The sequence below is a fragment of the Gorilla gorilla genome, chromosome 4, assembly GCF_029281585.2.
Source record: "Gorilla gorilla gorilla isolate KB3781 chromosome 4, NHGRI_mGorGor1-v2.1_pri, whole genome shotgun sequence".
NCBI classification, from domain to species: Eukaryota; Metazoa; Chordata; class Mammalia; order Primates; family Hominidae; genus Gorilla; species Gorilla gorilla.
In genome coordinates this window covers 9,562,681-9,576,509 of record NC_073228.2, presented here as the reverse complement: position 1 = coordinate 9,576,509, position 13,829 = coordinate 9,562,681, and the positions used below count along the sequence as shown (strand labels likewise).

General features: G+C 50.0%; 1 protein-coding gene and 1 long non-coding RNA gene across 5 annotated transcripts in view; one reads left to right on the top strand and one right to left on the bottom strand.

The window, feature by feature from the left end:
• Positions 1–13,829, top strand: part of HEXD (hexosaminidase D) — a 23,458-nt gene that overhangs the window by 457 nt on the left and 9,172 nt on the right. For both annotated transcript variants that reach the window (XM_004040763.5, XM_019026394.4), the window contains exons 2-4: positions 725–859; positions 5,391–5,500; positions 8,871–8,958. In XM_004040763.5, coding sequence (XP_004040811.3) covers positions 776–859; positions 5,391–5,500; positions 8,871–8,958 — 282 coding nt within the window. In that variant the 5' untranslated portion in view covers positions 725–775. The remainder of the gene's footprint in view (positions 1–724; positions 860–5,390; positions 5,501–8,870; positions 8,959–13,829) is intronic.
• LOC109026791 (uncharacterized) lies at positions 5,650–13,168 on the bottom strand. 3 transcript variants are annotated; one of them, XR_010133697.1, is made up of 4 exons: positions 9,755–13,168; positions 7,690–7,824; positions 6,676–7,031; positions 5,718–5,967 (listed from the first exon to the last, which is right to left on the bottom strand). It is a non-coding gene; the product is annotated as an uncharacterized lncRNA (long non-coding RNA). The 3 variants fall into 3 exon arrangements; XR_002005822.3 differs by lacking the exon at positions 9,755–13,168 and having other exon boundaries at positions 5,650–5,967; positions 7,690–8,426; XR_010133696.1 differs by lacking the exon at positions 9,755–13,168 and having other exon boundaries at positions 5,650–5,967; positions 6,676–6,913; positions 7,690–8,422.

Here is a 13,829-nt window from a genome sequence, read left to right as displayed (position 1 = left end):
TTACTGAACTGAGTCTGTCTCACATGCAAAGCTTTCCTTTCCTTTTCTCACCCAATCCTTTGTGCTTTCATAGTAGATAGGAAAAATAAATAAAAAATACATAAATTTTACCCTTCCCCAGCTGCTTCGTTATCCCTTGGATGCCGCCTTTATTCAGTATAATACTACTGTCAGCTCTGATGCACTTGGGGGCTTTTTCAAAATTATCAGCTTACCTTAAATCCTAGACAGTTTTCTCCAACCTGGAGTCAGTTTTGCAGTTTCTTCCTCTTTATAATCAAGCTGATCTGAGCTCTAGAAATACAAATTAGTTTTAATATTACCTAAAATTAGGATAAATTTCCTACAGAAGCATCATATTGTGCGGCCTGATAAGAAAATGTTTAGAGGCTTCTGCCCGACTGTTTTCACTAGCATAGTACATCTAGTTTAACAAGGTCTTTAAAACAAGGTTGTTTGGCAGTTATTTGTGTTATTATAGATCATAACCATCTTATAAACAAACCAGTGCTGTTTTGTTTTAGCAACAAATCACACATAGCAGAGGTCTCTATATCTTAACATGGAGGTAGACTTCCGGTTCATTTTCATGTTAGCAAAATGAGTTTCCTCCAAGTTAATCTATCAAAACTGGCCAGTATCAGAACTGAAACTGAAAGCATAAGGAGAAAGGCAAAGGGAGAAGCTTCTGCCCCTGTTGATAACTCTTGATTTTCTCCACTAGGAAGAAGTCCCCAAGGAGACTTCGCCATAGGAGTTCACAGGAAATATTGAAATGTCAGGTTCCACGCCATTTAAGATGAGATTAGTTCATTTAGACCTTAAAGGAGCTCCACCAAAGGTCTCGTACCTCTCAGAGGTAAGGACTCCCTTTTACCTCTAGAGCATTACTTTTTGCCTTGGCTTCATTCTTTAAAGTTTTGAGCAGTGTTCTGTGGAAATGGGTACCTAGAACACAACCACAAGGTTCTCGGTGGAGCAAGATGGTGGCAGCAGCATTGATTTTGAATTTCCTTCATAGCCTCTCACAAAAACAGAATAACCGGGATGACAAAAGGGAAAAAAAAAAAAGACAGAGAACAAAAGAAACTCACAGCTTCTTTCTTGTGGGTTGAAGTGTATCTTTCCAAAAAGATATGTTCAAGTCTTAACCCCTGGGACCTGTGAATGAGACCTTATTTGGAAATAGGATCTTTGCAGATGTAATCAAAATAAGATGAAGTTGTAATAGAATACGGTGAACCCTAATCCAGTGATTGGCATCCTTATGAGGAGAGGGAAATTTAGAGCCTGAGACACACGGAGGGAAGGCAGTGTGAAGACCCAGGAGGATGCCCGGCGGTGCCAGCAGCCAAGATGGTCATGACACGCCACGAACCCCGGGATGCCGAGGATAGCTGACGATCACCAGAAGCTAGAGAGAAGCAAGGAAGGGTCCTCCTCTTCAGCCTTCAGGGAGAGCTGGGTCTGCTGACACCTGGATTTTGGACTTAGGGCCTCCAGAACTGTGAGACAATAAATTTCTGTTGTGTCAAGCCACCCAGTTGTTTGTTTGTTTTTTGAGATGGAGTCTCGCTCTGTCATCCAGGCTGGAGTATAATGGCGCAGTCTCGGCTTACTGCAACCTCCACCTCCCGGGTTCAAGCAATTCTCCTGCCTCAGCCTCTGGAGTAGCTGGGATTACAGGTGCCTGCCACCGTGCCTGGCTAATTTTTGTATTTTTAGTAGAGACGGGGTTTCACCACGTTGGCCAGGCTGGTCTCGAACTGCTGACCTCGTGATCCACCCGCCTCAGCCTCCCAAAGTGCTAGGATTACAGGTGTGAGCCACCGCACCCGGCCAAGCCACCCAGTTTATGGTCATTTATTACAGCAGCCCTAGAAAACTAAGACACTCTTCAACAAAATTAGGTATCAGGGTGTCCCCATGGATCCCAAACTACAAGTGGGTGGGACCAAACCACAGACAGAATAACACCTGTATGGGGTTAGCAGCCAAGCAGGAGGTAACAGAGGAAAGAGGGAAACTCCAACAGTGCTATGACCAGAGGACCCAGAAAATAGCCTCAAAAGTAAGTAAAGGTCTCCCATGGCGAGAAGCGGGGCAGAGTTTTAATGGCTCCCGTCTGAGATTGAGTGCAAAGAGACTTAAAGGAGGGTGCAGGGGAGGCCGAGGCTGCAAGGCTGTCAGAAATACCTAATGAAACATCCAGGAGGGTGCAGGGGAGGCCCAAGGCTGCAAAACTCTCAGAAATACGTAACAAAACTTCCTTCCAGAGGAACAGCGCCCCCCACTAAGGACAAAACAGGGAAAGCATCCACATTGAACTGGGCAGGAACAGCGAAGGGAAAGGTCCTGGGGAAAGGCGTCCAGAAGAGGTGGAGGTCAGAAAACACTGCAGAAGCAGCTACACAGAGCCTGCAGTTTCCAATACCGCATGGCAGCAGTAGAGGAGGGGGCCTTGAGGCTGGCCTGTCACCATTGCAAACACAAGAGCCTGTTCTTAAAAATGAGCAACAGGCTGGCCATGGTGGTTCACGTCTGTAATCCGGCACTTTGGGAGGCCAAGACGGACAGATCACCTGAGGTCAGGAGCTTGTGACCAGCCTGGGCAACATGGAAAAACCCCGTCTCTACTAAGAATACAAAAATTAGCGAGGCATGGTGACACATGCCTGTAGTCCCAGCTACTTGGGAGTCTGAAGCAGGAGAATTGCTTGAACTCAGGAGGCAGAGGTTGCAGTGAGCCAAGATTGCGCCACTGTACTCCAGCCAAGGTGACAGAGCAAGACACCATCTCAAAAAAAGAAAAAAAGAAAAAAAAAAAAAGCAAAAAAGAGTGTTGTTTAACATCATACAAAGATAGGTAAGAAAAAAGAAGGCCAGGCACGGTGGCTCACGCCTGTAATCCCAGCACTTTGGGAGGCCGAGGAAGGTGGATCACAAGGTCAGGAGATCAAGACCATCCTGGCTAACACAGTGTCTCTACTAAAAATACCAAAAATTAGCCCCGTGTGGTGGCATGCACCTGTAATCCTGCTACTCGAGAGGCTGAGGCAGGAGAATCACTTGAACCTGGGAGGTGGAGGTTGCAGTGAGCCGAGATTGTGCCACTGCGCTCCAGCCTGGGTGACAAGAGTGAGACTCTGTCTCAAAAAAAAAAAAAAAGAAAAAAGAAAAAAGAAGATGATCTGAATAGCATTGCAGCAGTGAAGGTGCTCCAGACACACAGGCCCACCCAGCAGGAAACACTGTTCCATAATATTTCATAACAAGATAAAAGATACTCAGAAGATGACAGAAGCTGTGAAAGAACAGCATAAATCAGAAATAGAAAAGCCCAGGCCAGGCTCGGTGGCTCACAACTGTAATCCTACCTACTTGGGAGGCTGAGGCATGAGAATCACCTGAACCTGGGTGGTGGAGGTTGCAGTGAGCCGAGATTGTGCCACTGCATTCCAGCCTGGGCGATAGAGCAAGACTCAGTCTAAAAAAAATAAAGACAAGCCCAGAAATGTGGTAATTAGACAAAAGGAGGTTGTAAAAAATTACCTGTGGAGCTCAGAATGAATTATAAGGAAAAAACAATGTTTTTAATGAAGACTAAACTATAAGAAGTGTAAAAGTGAGTAGACACCATGGAAAGTGCAGTATTTGGAAACAGATGACAGAAAAGAAAAAAGCAAACAGAGATGAAAAGGCGTTCTGACAAATTGAATATGGCAAAGAAGACTGAACTTACATACAGCTGATGAAGAGGCGTTTTGACTTGGGCCAGGCGCGGTGGCTCACGCCTATAATCCCAGCACTTTGGGAGGCCAAGGAGGGCGGATCACCTGAGGTCAGGAGTTCTAGACCAGCCTGACCAACATGGTGAAACCCTGTCTCTACTAAAAATACAAAAATTAGCCAGGCGTGGTGGCAGGTGCCTGTAATCCCAGCTACTCGGGAGACTGAGGCAGGAGAATTGCTTGAACCCGGGAGGCAGAGGTTGCGGTGAGCTGAGATCGTGCCACTGCACTCCATCCTGGGGGACAAGAGCAAAACTCCATCTCAAAAAAAAAAGAAAGGAAAGGCGTTCTGACAATTGAATATAGGCAAAGAAGATCCAACTTACACACAGCTGGAGTCCCTGTTTCCGTCATCTGTTGCTGCGTGACAGATCTCCCCAAACTTGAGGTCCCCATTCATCACCCCTTGTGTTTCTGTGGGTTGGCTGCATGGTTCTGCTTTTCTGACTGAGGTGCCCTCAGGTGGTCACAGCCCCGTAACATCTAGAAACATCTGATGGTCCGCGTGGCCTTCCACGTCCGGCAGTTCATCCCAACTGTCAGCTGGGGCTCCTTAGTTCTCCTGCACGTGTGTCATCCAGGAGGCCTAGCATGTGCCTGTAGTCCCAGCTCCTTGGAAGGCTGAGGCTGGAGGATCACTTGAGCCCAGGAGTTGGGTGCTGCAGCAAGCCATGATCATGCCAGCACGCTCCAGCCTGGACGACAGAGTGAGACCCCATCTGTTAAAAAAAAGAGAGAGGCCGGGCACAGTGGCTCACACCTGTAATCCCAGCATTTTGGAAGGCCAAGGGGCAGATTACCTGAGGTCAGGAATTTGAGACCAGCCTGGCCAACATGGTGAAACCCCGTCTCTACTAAAAATACAAAAATTAGCTGGGCATCGGGGCGGGCGCCTGTAATCCCAGCTACTCGGGAGGCTGGGGCAGGAGAATCGCTTGAACCCGGGAGGCAGAGGTTGCAACGAGCCAAGATCACGCCACTCCACTCCAGCCTGGGCGAGAGAGCGAGACTCCATCTCAAAAAAAAAAAAAAAAGAGAGAAAGAGAAGGAAGTGGGGAGGAGAATAAGGGGGAAGGGACCCCATGAGTACAGACCAAGAACGAATGAGTTCTGCACCCCTCTCTCACCTCCCCCGGGTGCTGACCCCAACCCTTCAGAGCCCTGCTCCCCCTGCCCCGGCTCCTCCTGCCGTGTCCCCCATGCCTTGCCATTCTCCTTCAGCCTGGCTGCCCTGTCCCCCGTGCCTTGCCGGTGCCCCTCAGCCTGGCTGCCTTGCCGGGCCCCCGTGCGTGAAGAGCTGCTTCTCGGTGGCTCCCTGCTGGCCGGACCCGTCCCTCCCAAGCTGAGCCACCAGCGCGTTGAGTAGCAGCCCTGTTTCATAGCATATCTCCCCTTCTGTGCAAAATAGTCACTGGAACGGGGAGTTTCATTTGGCATAACGTAAAGTACACATTCCGGATTTAAGGTTCCCAGGAGAAATAGAAGTAGCAACTCCCACAGTCTCCACAGGCTGAAAGGGAAGGTGCCTCGCCGCTGTGGACTTGCCACATCGTGCTCCAGCGGCCACTTCTTCCTAACCCCTCCCTGTTTACCCCCCAGATTTTTCCTCTGTTCCGTGCGCTAGGTGCAAACGGCCTCCTCATTGAGTATGAAGACATGTTTCCCTACGAGGGCCCTCTGAGGCTGCTGAGGGCCAAGTACGCCTACAGGTAACACTGCCCGCGGCAGGGACAGGGGCGCACGGGCGCGGCGTGAAAGCGGGGAAGGGGGGGTTCCGCAGGGCAGGAGGAGCAGCAACCTGGAGGTGCGGGTGGAACAGTCAGGAACTGAACAGTGGTGGGTACATTCCTTTTTTGTCTTTTTAAATTCATCTCTTTAATTGTATGAAAACAAAGTTTCATTTCAAACATTCACTGGAGAGAATTTTGAAACATTTAAAGGGAAAGTAAGCATCAGCAGCGCCCCCTACAGGGAAGAGCTGCAGTTCCTGTCTCTGTCCTGCAGGCGTTTCTTCTGTTGATGGGAAGGCTTGGAGAAGGCTGGGCTACAGAAGGCTGGAGAAGGCTGGGCTACAGAAGGTTAGAGAAGGCTGGACTAGAGAAGGCCGGAGGAGGCTGGAGGATGCCGGAGAAGGCCTCCGCGCAGGGAGGGGCTGCTCTTCAGGCCACAGTCGAGCCTTGAGTTAGAGAAGAGAAGAATTAAAGGGGAGAAAATCAAAATCAATAAAATCAGGTGTGGTGGAGATGGGAGGCCCCTGCTCAGTGTTAAAATCACAGGTCTCTGTGAAAATGAATAAAGGCCCCAAAGATAAATGCGCAATGGACATTAACTGGCCAATCCCAAAGGAAGAAACAAAAAAGGCCAATAAGCATATAAGAAAATGTGAAGGCCAGGAGCAGTGGCTCACGCCTGTAATCCCAGCAATTTGGGAGGCCGAGGTGGGCGATCACTGAAGCTCAGGAGTTTGAGACCAGCCTGGGTAACATGGTAAAACCCCATCTCTATGTGAAATACAAAAATTAGGCCAGGTGCAGTGGCTCACGCCTGTAATCCCAGCACTTTGGGAGGCCGAGGTGGGCGGATCACTTGAGCTCAGGAGTTTGAGACCAGCCTGGGCAACATGGTGAAACCCCATCTCCACATAAAATACAAAAAATAGCCATGGATAATGGCATGGGGCTGTAGTCCAAGCTACTCGGGAGACTGAGATAGGAGGATGGCTTGAGCCTGGTGTTAGGTTTTTTAAAGGGAAGGCGAGGGTTAAAGAAAGACAGAGAGAGAGAGGGCAGCTCTACAGCAACAGAGGTATAGTGCAGAAACCTACAGAGGTGGGGGACCAGCTTAATGCCAGAGCCCACCGCCGCTTACAGGCTGGGGTACTTACAGGCCTGGACGGGAGGGGTTTGGGCAGTAGGGCTTCTGCCTGGGAAGATGTTGAGGGATGTTCCCATGATGAGGCAGTTGGGTACTTGTTCCCGGCAGAATACGATCAGGATGTTCCTTCAGTTGGGCCTTTGCCCAGCAAGGTATGTTCGGGATGTTCCTGGGCCGTGTGGTCAGGATGTTGGGCAGGATGTTCCTCACAGCCCAAACCCCGTGGAATGTTTCACTTCACCCTGGGTCTGGAAAACGGCAGGGGGCTTACAAAATGGTGCAGTTTGGATTAACACCCAGGAGCCAGAGGCTGCAGTGAGCTGAGATGGCGCCACTGCACTCCAGCCTGGGCAACAGAGCCAGAGCCTGTCTCAAAAAGAAAGGAAAGAAAGAAAGAAAATGTTAAACCCTCATAGTACTCAGATCAAAGAAACTAAATCAACAACGCAACACCATCCTGGCTACCAAACTGGTAAGCCTTTTTAAAAAATTATAAGACTCGGGCTGGGCACGGTGGCTCACGCCTGTAATCCCAGCACTTTGGGAGGCCGAGGCAGGCGGATCACAAGATCAGGAGATCGAGATCATCCTGGCTAACACAGGTGAAACCCCGTCTCTACTAAAAATATAAAAAATTAGCCAGGCATAGTGGTGGGCGCCTGTAGTCCCAGCTACTCAGGAGGCTGAGGCAGGAGAATGGCGGGAACCCAGGAGGCAGAGCTTGCAGTGAGCTGAGATTGCGCCACTGCACTCCAGCCTGGGCGACAGAGCTAGACTCCATCTCAAAAAAAAAAAAAAAAAAAATTAGCTGGGTGTGGTGGTGCGCACCTGTAATCCCAGCTACTCAGGAGGCTGAGGAAGGAGAATTGCATGAACTCAGGAGGCAGAAGTTGCAGTGAGCCGAGATCGCACCACTGCACTCCAGCCTGGGTGACAGAGCAAGACTCTGTCTCAAAATAATAGTAAATAAAATAAATAAAAAATTGTAAAGACTGTTGATGAGAATGAGAAAGAGGAAAACTACCTGCTGGTGAACATAACATGACATCTGTTCTGGAAGGACTTCGGTTCCATGTGTCAAAACTCCAAAATGCCTGCACCCCATGCAGCCCACATGTGGTTAGACCAGAAGTGAGGAACGGTGAGCCAGGGTGTTGGCCTGCAATGAGATAATCAGGTGCGATGAGATGATCAGGTGCGATGAGATGATCAAGTGCGATGACATGATCAGGGGTTTGCATTTTCTTCATACTCTTCTAGTTTTCTTCCTACAGTGAAGACATTTTGTCTTTTGATGTGAAAAAGTAAAGTACCAGGGTTCCTTCGAAGCTTGAAACAGGAATGTTTAAAGACTTTATGTAACTCATAAATCTATAGAACGGATTAGCCTAAAATGGTTCAAACACACACAAAAACTAGAAATAGCTTTTTTTTAGATAAATTCATAAATGACAGCTCATGTAAAGCTTGTGAAAAATGAAGAGGTCGACCCGGGGCAGTCAGCCCTTCCCAGGATGTGGCCCTTCTGCAGAGGACGTGCGCCCCAGGGATTGTTTCAGGTCGAGGGCCCTGTAGTGGACCTGCCCTTGGGCAGCTGCTGACCCGGCTCTGGATGGAGTGTGGCTCCTTCTGTAGCATTTTTTTTTTTTTTTTGAGACAGAGTCTTGTTCTGTCTCCCAGGCTGGAGTGCAGTGGTGCGATCTTGGCTCACCGCGAAGTCTGCCTCCCGGGTTCAAGTGATTCTCCTGCCTCAGCCTCCCGAGTAGCTGGGATTACAGGTACATACCACCAGGCCTGGCTAATTTTTGTATTTTTAGTAGATACGGGGTTTCATCATGTTGGCCAGGTTGGTCTCGAACTCCTGACCTCAAGTGGTCTGCTGGCCTTGGACTCCCAAAGTGCTGAGATTACAGGCATGAGCCACTGTGCCTGGCCTTGAGTAGTTTCTTGTAAAATGTGATGACTTCATTCTCTTGTCGTGGGTTGAAAAGCGAACCATTACTTGAGGACGTGCTAGAACATCATCTTCCCAAATTTTGGAGAGGTACCTTTCCAGAAATCAGGATACCTGTCAAGCTTTGTGGAGTTTAGGGCCTTACTGTTTCCCGGAGAGCCCCCCAGGGCCTGATGAAGAAGGGCGGGGGGGGTGTGTGGATGTCACGTGCTGCTCGCGTGACCCTCTCTCTATGAATTTTGTCTCTCCAGCGCCTCTGAAATCAAAGAGATCCTGCATCTGGCTGGACTCAATGAGCTGGAGGTGATTCCCTTGGTGCAGACATTTGGACACATGGAGGTGAGTGGCAGAAATGGAAGTTACCTGGTGCCAGGTGTGGGGTCCAGGGGCTGCAGGCTGGGCCAGGCTTGTGCCCAGGGGTGGGTGCAGCGGGCCCGTGGTTGGGGTGCAGGCAGCGCAGCTCAGCACAACATGGAAAGGCTTTTGGTCTAGGAAGTCCCTGCCTGACTCAGCCAGAGCTGCAGGTTGGGGCTGCCTGTCTGCCTGAGGAATGGAAGGAAAGAGCCAGAAAAGGGGTCCTGGAGGCTGGGAGGCAGTTTCCTTTTTAACTTGTATTCATCAGAATATTATTATGTGAGGTAAAACACAGTATTAGGGAAAGAAAAGGTGCTTTTCAGGCCAGGTGCGGTGGCTCACACCAGTAGTAATCCCAGCACTTTGGGAGGCCGAGGCTGGTGGATCACCTGAGTTCAGGAGTTCAAGACCAGCCTGACCAACATGGCGAAACCCCGTCTCTACTAAAAATACAAAAATTAGCCAGGCATGGTGGCGGGCACCTGTAGTCCCAGCTGCTCGGGAGGCTGGGGCAGGAGAATCACTTGAACGCAGGAGGCAGAGGTTGCCGTGAGCCAAGATCACGCCACTGCACTCCAGCCTGGGTGACAGAGCAAGACTCCGTCTCAAAAAATATATATATACACATATTCTTTTTCCTGTCTGCATCAAACAGGAAGTGATGCGGCATTAACCACCACACTGATTTAATGGCTCTTAGGTTCCATTTCTTTCTCTAACAGATACACCATTCTGGCTTCTATTTCCACACACCGCGGGAAAGAAGGTTGTTTTCACTTACACATGTCGGTGTTCTGGGCGTGCCACCGGAGTTCCTTCCCACAGCTCGGTCCTCCAGCCTTTCTGGTTGATTCTCTCCATCGTACTCTGCTCTGGGACCTGGCCTGCGCTCTTAGCCTCCTGCCACCTCTCCACAGAATGTCTCTCCCAAGGCCACCAGGGTCCTCCAGGTCACTAAGTCCAGGGACGGTTTTAGTCCTTTCCTGCTGGACCCCTCGGTAGCTTCTGGCATCCCCAGCCGCTCTCCTGAGCCCCACACTTTCTGGCTTCCCTCTGCCTCTGACTGCACCTCCTCGATATCCATTTGCATTTGTCTCTCTGTAGCTGGCGGTCCCCAGGGCTCCTCTCAGTCCCTGTCCCCACCTCCCACTCTCTCTCTAGATGGTGCCATTTCTGCTCCTGCTTTCTCTTTGTCCTCCTCTTCGTCTTCCTCTTCCTCTTCTGTCTGCACCTCAGCAACTCCAGACCTCCTGGGTTACAGACCCTCATCCCCAGCTGCCTGCTGGTCGCTTCCATTGAGGGCCCTCCTCCAGCCTCTGGTGTGCAAACCAGAAGCAGACCAGCCACAGTCAGCACCACCAGCCGCCGCGCCGACCCATGTTGGTCCTGCTGCTGCTCCTCCTCCCCTTCCTCTGTCATGCAGGCACCACCCCTGTCTAAACCACTACGGACTCACCATGAAACTCTCCTAACGGGTCTCCCAGGGCCACTCTGCCCCTCCGTGCCCCTCTCCCAACCACAGCAAGTCACAGCACAGCCCTGACCACTCACACTCACCATCTCCTCAAAGGACACTGCTGTCAGGGCAGAAGTGACGCCACAAACCAGGTGGCTTAAGACAACAGAAATGTTCTCTCAGTTCTGGAGACCAGACATCCAAAATCAGCGTGTCGAAGGGTTGAGGAAGACCCTCCCTGTGTACATTTACTATTAGTATACCCTTTTTGTGTGTTTGTTTTTGAGACAGGGTCTCACTCTGTTTCCCAGGCTGGAGTGTAGTGGTGCGGTCTTGGCTCACTACAAGCTCTGCCTCCTGAGTTCAAGTGATTCTCCTGCCTCAGCCTCCTGAGCACCTGAGATTACAGGTGCACCCCACCACGCCCGGCTAACTTTTTATCTTTTTATTAGAGATGAGGTTTCAAGATGTTGGCCAAGCTAGTCTCAAACTCCTGGCCCCAGGCGATCCGCCTGCCTCGGCCTCTCAAAGTACTGGGATTACAGGTGTGAGCCACGGCGCCCAGCCCAGTATACCCTCTTGGTATACTAGAAATAACTGCTCAGGTGTTTTGCCCATTTTTTTTCCAACTTGAGTTTTTAAAGTTCTTTATATGTTGTAGATGCAAGTCCTCTGATGGTAGGTAATTTGCAGGTATTCTCCCCCAGTGTAGAGCTTACATGCTTCTGGTGTCATTTCTAAAAACTCTTTGTGATCACCAGATCACAAAGATTTTTCTTGTATTTTCTTCTAAAGTTTAACTTGTATGCATTTTTCATTTAGATCTATGATCCATTTTTAGTTTGGTATTTTTATTCTTTCTCCAGAACCCTTGAACATCCAAATTATTTGTCTTGAGTCACAGACTCGCTCTGTCACCCAGGCTGGAGCGCGTGGTACAATCACAGCTCACTGCAGCCCTGAGCTTCTGGGCTCAAGCTTCTGGGCTCAAGCACCTCAGCCTCCTGAGTAGCAGGGACCACAGGTGCGCGCCACCATACCCGGCCAGTTTTTTTATTATTTGCAGACACCAGGTCCCACTATGTTGCCCAGACTGGTCTCGAACCCCTGGCCTCAAACAGTTCTCCCACCTCAGCCTCTCGGAGTGCTGGGATTATAGGCATGAGCCATTGCACCTGGCCCCATTTTGAGTTAATTTTTTTTGTTCATTTTCCTTTTTGTGAAGAGTGGGGTCTCACTATGTTGCTGGGCTGGTCTCAAACTTCTGGGCTCAGGTGATCTTCCCGCCTCTGCCTCCCTAAGTGCTAATTTTTTTTTTTTTTTTTTTTTTTTTGCGACAGAGTTTCACTCTGTCACCCAGGCTGGAGTGCAGCGGCGTGATCTCAGCTCACTACAAACTCCACATTCTGAGTAGCTTCAGCCTCCCGAGTAGCTGGGATTACAGCGCCCGCCACCACACCCAGCTAATTTTTGTCTTCTTAGTAGAGACGGGGTTTTGCCATGTTGGCCAAACTGATCTCTTCGAACTCCTGACCTGAAGTGATCTGCCCGCCTCGGCCTCCGAAAGTGCTGGGACTACAGGCATGAGCCACCATGCCCGGCCTCCTTTCATTCTTACAATATATTCATAGTAGTTTTCTTGAAATATTTGATAAATTCTGCATGTGGGCCCTGAGAGTCAGAGTCTGTGAACTGGAACCTACTTTCCAGTTCATTTGCACATCTCAAAATTTTTGGTTGAGAACTGAACATTTCAGTGAATACATTATAGCAAAGCTGAATGTTTACTCTTTTTCCCAGTGGCTGGTGGTGGTCTTTGTGTTGTTTTCTAGCAAATGGCCTGCATTTAACCTGCAGGACCTGCCCCCGGCTGTGTGCACTCACTGATGTCTGTGCTGAGATTTTTTGGTTCTTATTTTTACGTTTTAGCCTGGCTTCCTAGGGTCATCCCTCTGTCTTCATAGTTGGTGGTCAGCCAAGGGTTTGGGCAGAGGTTGTGCTCCCACACCTTGAGCCCACAGGCCTCCTCCCCTTGCCACGGGGCTGTGTGTGGGTGGTGGGGGGTGCATCCCTAGGTTCGCACAGTTCCCACCTGGCCCTCACAGGTCCCTGCACGTGTGTGTGGCCCCCGTCAGCCAGGCCTGAGGAGAGTGTGCAGCACCATCTGGCTTTCTGTTTCCAGGGTCACCCATTAAATCTGCAGCCAGTCTTGGCTCTCCCCAGCAGGGACTGCACCCTCTGGCAAGCGGAAGACAGGGCCTCTTCTCCAGTTGCTGCTTCTACTGACAGCGCCCCCACAAGGGGTGGGTTTTTAACCCAGCCTCAAGTTAAGTCTGCCCCTTTGGCAGCAAAGCTGTGGTTTCCACAGTGAGGGGGAAGGGGGCAGTGAGTAACCCTAGGCCGAGGCCACAGAGTCTCTGTTCTTATGCAAAGTTAGAGTGGTCTTTCATAGATAAACGTTTTTCTGTTTTTTTCTTTTCAGAGACAGGGTCTCACTCTGTTGCCCAAGCTGGAGTGCAGTGGTGTGATCATGGCTCACTACAGCCTCAACTTCCTAGGCTCCAGTGATCTTCCCGCTTCAGCCTCCCAAGTAGCTGGACCACAGGCAGGTGCCACCACACCTGGCCACTTTTTTTTCTTAAACCGATTTGGTTTTTAAAAAATTTATGGCCGGGTGCAGTGGCTCACGCCTGTAATCCCAGCACTTTGGGAGGCCAAGGTGGGTGGATCACAAGGTCAGGAGATCGAGACCATCCTGGCTAACACAGTGAAACCTTGTCTCTACTAAAACAAAATACAAAAATTAGCCGGGTGTGGTGGCAGGTGCCTGTAGTCCCAGCTACTCGGGAGGCTGAGGCAGGAGAATGGTGTGAACCTGGGAGGCAGAGCTTGTAGTGAGCCGAGATCACGCCACTGCACTCCAGACTGGGCGGCAGAGCAAGACTCCATCTCAAAAAAAAAAAAATACATATACATATATATAAAATATATATTTAGTCTGGGCATGGTGGTTCACGCCTGTAATCCCAGCACTTTGGGAGGCCAAGGAAGGCAAATCACTCGTGGTCAGGAGTTCAAGACCAGCCTGGCCAACATAGCGAAACGCCATCTCTACTAAAAATACAAAAATTAGCCAGGCGTGGTGGCACGTGCCTGTAATCCCAGCTACTGGGAAGGCTGAGCTGGGAGGATCACTTGAACCCGGGAGGCAGAGGTTGCAGTGAGCCGAGATTGTGCCACTGCACTCCAGCCTGGGCAACAAAGCGAGATTCCATGGGGTTTCACCAGTTGTCCAGGCTGGTCTCAAATTCCTGAGTTCAAACATTCTACCTACCTCAGCCCCCACAAGGTGCTGGGATTACAGGACTGAGACTCTCTGCCTGGCCTAATTTTTTTGTAT